The sequence below is a fragment of the Mus pahari genome, chromosome 6 (assembly GCF_900095145.1).
Source record: "Mus pahari chromosome 6, PAHARI_EIJ_v1.1, whole genome shotgun sequence".
Taxonomy (NCBI): Eukaryota; Metazoa; Chordata; class Mammalia; order Rodentia; family Muridae; genus Mus; species Mus pahari.
Window position 1 is genome coordinate 49,440,598 of NC_034595.1, and position 7,543 is coordinate 49,448,140.

Below are 7,543 nucleotides of genomic sequence, written 5' to 3' on the forward strand. Positions count from 1 at the left end.
ATAGGTATCAATACTCTGTAAAACTAACACTAGCACCAGGCTTCAGGAGACATATTTCACTATTTTCTGTCCCATGTCTCCTCTCATTGTGGTCATTTCTCCAAGCAGTATCAAAAAGCTATCATCAAAGCCTACCCCAAACATTACTAAATAACAACTGCACCTAAAAAAAAAAAAAACTCTTGAGGATTTTTGGTCCCTGGAGGTTGGTGGGCCAATCTGATACTAACCTATATAGAACTCTGGCTTTGGTCTCAACTGCGGCTGTAAAATACTTGGCCCGGGCTGATCTTGGGCCATGGGAGTTTATCTCTAAAGTCCCGATGAGCAGCTGCCTCAGATCCAAACACAGAGTGAAGAAAACTCCTGACAGAAGGACAGATGCCGGTGAGGCTGGGATGCCCTGCTGCTGGTATTGCAGCTGCTTACATCAGTATTCCCTACAGGTCTATGGGACAGGGAAACTGTAGGGATATGTAAGGACATGGTGTCCTGCAGTGCCATAGCATTATAGCATCAGGACAGGCACGGTGGCAACAGGGTGTTGTGGCAGTAACTTCATGCACTTTTAAGGCTCTGAGAGTGCTTGTGCTTATTTTACAATGAATAAATGAGAGCCTGCACTACCATAGAATGGGACTAGCTCTGAGTGAGGAGCCTGCACATGCACCTTACAGAAACCCGAGATCAGTCTGTTACAATAAAGGGATGCGCTGCCGAGAGACCTCACACAATAGAGTGCTTGGTGATAACTGTTGAAAGTAGTTTCCCCACGTCTGCCAGTAAGTTAGGGACGGCTGTTGCTCAGGTGGTTGAAGCAGCGTTGTATTCTAAGGGCATTTCTGATAGCTTACTAGAATCTATTGGTCCTGGGAGTAGTGGGGAAGTCTTCACGCGGGAAGAAAACAGCCTGGCAAAATGCTTTGGGCCTGCAATGAGCTGGAACAGGTTCATCCCAAACGCCCTGTCAGTATGTCTACCTCAAGGTTGTGTCAGTCTGCATGCTAGTTACAAAGCTCATTTTCCAGAATCTTTACATGAAGCCATTTAATATTCTAAGTAAAAACAAAATTATTATAGTTTGTGAAGTTTATTTCTTTTTTTATAAAGTAGATGACATTTAAATTTTGCAGTATTTATAGACTGTTAGATACATTTAAAAATTGATGTAACAGTTTAATTTAAACATGTCAATATTTAAAATTACATTCCATGCAACTATTTAAATTTATGATGGAAAACTTAAATGTCAATTTAAAAATATGCAGAGGGTACAGACTTAAAAATATTCTTCTAAGGGTTATACAACTGGAGTAAAAAAAGCTGTCACGAACACGTCTCATTTAAAAGTGATTTCAGAGCTGGAAGTTGTGATGAAAAACTGTAATCCTAACACTTGAGAAATGGAGGCATGGGGATCACCACAAGTTCAAGGTCAACCTGAGCTACACAAAAAAACCTGTTTTACAAAAATAAACAAACCGGGACTGAAAAGATGACTCAGAAGTTAAGGGCAGTTGTTGCTCATACAGAGAGCCTGGCCATGGTTGCCAGCACCCATACAGTGGCTTCACAGTCATCTACACCATCAGCTCACAGGGAGCTGACACCCTCTTCTCTCCTTGCCAAGCACCAGAAACACATGTGGTACATATACAAACACACTCTGGGAAAACACTCATACACGTAAAACAAAAGGACTTAAGTTTAAATATATAAATATAGTTCATTCAGCCACAAAAACTAAGAAGGCTGGACATAGCAGTTTGCAACTGTAGTCCCAGATCCTTGGAAGTGGGGGCTGAGTCAAGAATACAGAGGAACTGAACTGCTGGAACTAAGGACCTTGAAGCCAGCCTGGGCTACGTAATTAGAATCTATCTCAGAAAAACAAAACTCAACTCAACAAATACCCAATTCCTACACTATCCAGGAAGGCAGCAGACTATCACCATGCCCGCCAACAGGGAGCTTCCTCTAGTGGATTCAACTAATACTTACACAGCCAGCTGCTTACGATGTCAGCAGCTGCTGTGCGTGGTGACTTCATTCCTAAAGATTAAATTAACTTGTCTGACATTTATGGATGCTATGTATAAATTTAAGTAAAAATTAATGCATCTGTGACATTTTTTGTGGCTAGGGTCATGAGGAATTACTAGGAACATTAAGCTAAGAGAAGAATGGGTAATTAGAAGACCACATTCTGAGACTTTATTAAGAAAACAAAAAAGTGAAGCTTAGCTCGTGGAAAGGGGCCAAATAACACCGCAAAAACATATCTGGGAGTGTGTGAGCCTTCTGGAGCTGAGCCTCTTGCTTTCCATTTCTTCCTGTACTATTTTTCCTGATAATTACATTTACTCATTGAAGAAAAATACACAAATGTTAGAAATCGGGTGATAGATGATTGGGTGACTTTTTAATATCACGCACTTCTAATAAGCCCATGTGAGTTGGTTTTAACACAGATGCTTTACACTGTGTCAGGCACTGACTTGTAGAAAGGCTGAGTGCTAATCCCCTCCCCTTCCTATATGACGATGGCACTCACAATAGTTTACATGAATGTGGTTCAATCTTGTGCATAACTTAGAAATCATATTATAGAGCATTTATTTTCCCTTGAGTTATTAATGTTAGTTCTTCAAAGTTCTTTGTCATACAAGCAGGTGAACAAGAGGGCCAACACACTCTAAGGGTCACTTTTGGGTCAATGAAATGACTCAGTGGATAAAATGCACTTGCTGTCTTCCCAGACAGCCAGAGCTCCTTGGAACCCACAACAGAAGGAAACCCAACTCCACAGAATTGTTCTCTGCCCTCTACATGTATGCCATATGTGCCTACAGACACACATACACACACATACACAAGCACATGCTCAAATGTAAAAAAAAAAAAACTGAATTAGAAAATATAAATTAAGAGCTTTCTATACTACACATTAATGTCTCCTAAGTACAAAGCCCTAAAGCCACGAAACTCCAACCCGGCAGTTTTTATAGCTGCTCTAATAATGAACTTCAAACACTGGGGTAGCAGACACTTATACTCTGGAAGACAAAAGCTGCAAGCCGCTGGAGCCCACTGGCTTTCTCTAGCCAACGGTCACACTGGATCAGGGCCCACACTATAAACCAAGATGACGTCCCCAGAGCAAGATCGAAACCTTGCCTGCATTAGAAGTAACACTCACAGGTTCCTTTGGCGTGGCCATGGAAATGGGGGTGCACTGCAGAGAACTTCTTGCACTTTATCCTTGATGCTCTTGGTCTAATTCTTGACAATCCTTCCCGCATCAATATACACTCATAACCCCCCCGACCCACCCTCCCACTCACAGGTTCACACTGGGCTGCCATGTGATTTGGATCTGTACTTATTCTAAGAAATGTGAAATTCTTTGAATAAATATCTACAGGAGCTGAAGAAATTAATCAGTGGCCGCTCTTCCAGTGAGTTCAGTTTTAATTGCTAGTACCCATAGAGTGACTTATAACTCTTTGCAACATCAGTACCACACAATTCAACCCTTGTTTTTGGCTTCTGTGAGCACAGGAATGTATCTGGTACACAGGTATGCATGCAAGTAAAACACTCATATACATACAAATAAATGATTTAAAACTACTGCTTAAGCTGGGTGTGGTGGCCCACGCCTTTAATCCCAGCACTCGGGAGGCAGAGGCAGGCGGATTTCTGAGTTTGAGGCCAGCCTGGTCTACAAAGTTCCAGGACAGCCAGGGCTATACAGAGAAACCCTGTCTCGGAAAAAAAAAAAAAACAAAACTACTGCTTAAAATTGTATCTCATAGTATTGTGCTACTTATCTTCATAGCTAAAAGCTTTTCTCCTTCTTTTTTACTTATTTGTTTGTGTTCCAGGGGGATTTAAGTCAGGGGCTCCTGCATACTTGTCATACCAAGCAGTCTCTCTGGTCTTTTTACTTTATCTGGATACAGGGTTTCATTAACTGACACAGATCTCACTAGAGCCCAGGTAGGCCTTGAACTTGCAATCTTCCTGCCTCAGCTTCCCAAGTAGCCAGGATTACACACCTGAGCCACCAGATCTAGCTAAAATTATTGTGACAGTAAACTATGATTTTAAGGCATTTTCATGTCGCTATATAACACTTGGGTAAACATTTTCAATTCCTAGTTCCATAGTCAAGAAAACACATACACAGAGAGAGGATGACAGGATAGATAGATAGATAGATAGATAGATAGATAGACAGACAGACACTGAAAGACAGACACACAGAGAGACAAAGAGAGTTCTACTCCATTCCTATAAGCATACATCTAATATACTTGAAAGAATATACAGTGATGGTTGTTCAGCATTACTGAATGTAATTAATGATTCTGAACTATCCATTTAAGTAAGACAGTTTCACAACTTTGTTAAATATTTTACTACATACAAAAAGTTTACTTTACCTGAATTTTATTAATGTGTCTGCAACTTATAAGTATTTGATTTTATTGTTGTAAAACAAATTTTTCATTGTGCATATTCAAGTGGCATTTCAATAAAAATAAATTATTTTTAAAAAAATGTAGGTAGCTAAGTACTTCATTACCTACACTTCAGCAACATATACAGACCCCAGTTAACAGACTGAATTGTTAACAGCAGGCTTCTTAGATAACCCAACTATTCTGTACATTTCAAATGTCATGAATGGATTCAGAAACAAAATGAAGGGTTGGGAATGTAGGTCAGTGACAGAACATTTATAAATAAAGAGCTGCAGACAAATGAACAGATAAGCACTAATTGCTTTTTTCTTTTTCTTTCTTTGAGTGGGGTTTCATGTGGCCCAGACTGACCTAGAACTCCTGCAACCTCTCAAGTGCTAAGATTAAACAAGTGTGCCACTGCATACAAGTTGAGCTTTATTGTTTGTGTGTTTTGTTGTACAGGGTTTCCCTGTGTAGTCCAGGTTGTTCTGGGATTCAGTACTGCTTAGCCTCAGCTCAAGGTCATTTGTGCATAGGAGCCTTTAGCTCTTCATACATTCTTGTATGTATCATCCTTGCCTCTAATTGAAGAAGTTTCATGAGTAATCACAACCCATTCAGTGTTTAACAGAAAAGATCTGGTGGTACTTTTAAGTGCTTAAGGACAGCATCTTATAAACTGTTCCACTCACCATACCCACAGCAGCATGAGAAGGTGAGGCTATCACACAGAATATGGAATCTGAATGGATTTGGTTTTGCTTGAAACTATCCTATTACCAGAAACCATGCAGAGTACGTATACATTCCTTTGTTCTATATCCAGTAAGCTAGATTAGATTACAACTTCTGTCATTTGTACATAGTGCAATTCATAGAGTGTCTATGCATTTCAAAAATAAAACAAAACAAAAACCCTGACTTCTGCTCCCAGCATGTTGGTATGTATACCAGAGTCCCATCAACATATCCTATTCCAGTGACTGACAAGATGGTCATGATTATCAGGCAAATAAATGGCAAGTCACTGCAACCTGCCTTCGAGGGTCATTCCAGAATATGTCATAAAATCAGAAAGATTTCAGACAATTCTTCAGTAAGGAAACCTCCAACCCACTTAAACCCGTATCTACAGTCATTTCTGAACATGGAGTCCCTTTTGAAATAAGCATCCTACGGCTTTTAAAGCTACAGCTTGAGAATGTTTACTGAAAGTGCAAGCACTCGGGCCAGCATCTGCAGAAAAGCTGTACAGCATTTATTTCCTAATGCATCTAAGTGCGTCCGCCAGCAGACCACCAAACTCCTCACTGACTATAAAGACAGTCTATGTTCCAGAATAAAACTAACTTACCTGCATTGAAATAAGAATGAAATCAATTAGGCTCCCAATTCCACAAAATCCTACGGTGCAAAATTTTAACAAGCCTAGGAAAACATGAAAAGTAGTTTACAGTCTAGTAAGTCTCATAAATACTTAGAACAATTCTAGTTTTCTACCAAACTATTATATACTCTATAGTATGATGAAAAGAAGAATAATCTTAAAACTTCAAATCTCACCTAAAAAAAATACAAGAATGTTTTAAAGGAACTTCATATACATAAAATGTCACAACATAGCTTAAAAATTCATATAACAACAACAAAATATTAAGAAAAATGAAAAGCAATATACTCGTACAAAACTTAAGAAAAACAAATGTTTACACCTCCACACACCAGGGCTAGGGGAGAGCTCCGTGAGCCCGCTAGCAGGCACAGGGGTCACAGCACAAGAAAAGCCTAAGTACTCCAGAGCTACAGAATACCTTCTAGCCCCTTATTGATCTGATCAGATAAAATACATTATGAAATATAAGTTTTACTGAGCAGAGTAGAAAGTTCAATTATATACTATCGAACCACAAAAAATGTCCAAGAAAAATAAAAAGATTCCAAAATTTGACTAGTAATTCAAATGCATATAATTCATCTTTTAAAGTTTCTAGATCTTTTAAAGTTTCTGTTTATTAGCTCTATAGTCAAAATCAAGAGTGGTGGAATATATCTTTAATCCCAGTACTCAGGAAGCAAGGAAGATGGATCTCTACCAGTTTGAGCCCAAAATTTTTGCATCACCAGTTAAGCAGTTCTTGTAGCAGAACCATATTCAATTCCCAGCACCCACATGGTAGTTCACAACCACTTGCAACTCCAGTTTCAGTGAATCTAATGCCCCCTTCTTCTTGTTTTTGCTCCCAGGGGGAGCTGGGTTTCTCTGAGTAGCCTTGGCCATCCTAGAACTGGCTCTATAGACCAGGATGGCTTTGTACTGGGAGATCCACTTGCCCCTGCTTCCCAAGTACTGGGATTAAGGGTGTGCACCACCTCTGCCCAGCTCTGATGCCCTCTTTTAATCTCCAAGGGCACCTGGTATACACACTGTACACACACATACATACATACATACATACATGCAGGAAAAAGTCACACACATAAAATATAAACAGATAAAAAAATCTTAAAACCAATCCTTCTCAAATTATATCATGAAACAGAAAATACTTCTAGACTCTTTCTACAAAGCTTGTATTACCCTGATAGCAAAACCAGATGAAGACATAACAACAAATAGAGATCAATCTTCCTGGTGAAGATGCAAAAATTCTCAATAAAATACATGCAGGCGAATCAAGTACATGTCAGTCAACATGTAGAAGAATGCAAATTGATGCATTTTTTTTTTTTTTTTTAAAAGCTTTATTTATTTATTTATTATATGTAAGTACACTGTAGCTGTCTTCAGACACTCCAGAAGAGGGAGTCAGATCTCGTTACGGATGGTTATGAACCACCATGTGGTCACTGGGATTTGAACTCAGGACCTTTGGAAGAGCAGTCGGGTGCTCTTACCCACTGAGCCATCTCACCAGCCCAAATTGATGCATTTTTAATCTCCCTGTATCAAGCTCAAGTCTAAGTGGATCAAGGACCTCCACATAAAACCTGATACACTGAAACTAACAGTAAAGAATGTGGGGAAGAGCCTCAAACACGTGGGCACAGGGGAAATTTTCCTGAACAGAACA

At 39.5% G+C, this 7,543-nt stretch overlaps 1 protein-coding gene across 1 annotated transcript in view; it reads right to left on the reverse strand.

Annotated features, from left to right (window-relative positions):
• Tm2d1 (TM2 domain containing 1) overlaps window positions 1-7,543 on the reverse strand; it is a 28,093-nt gene that overhangs the window by 4,480 nt on the left and 16,070 nt on the right. Inside the window, exon 5 of the mRNA XM_021200661.1 lies at window positions 5,827-5,900. Within this exon, the coding sequence (XP_021056320.1) occupies window positions 5,827-5,900 (74 nt within the window). The remainder of the gene's footprint in view (window positions 1-5,826; window positions 5,901-7,543) is intronic.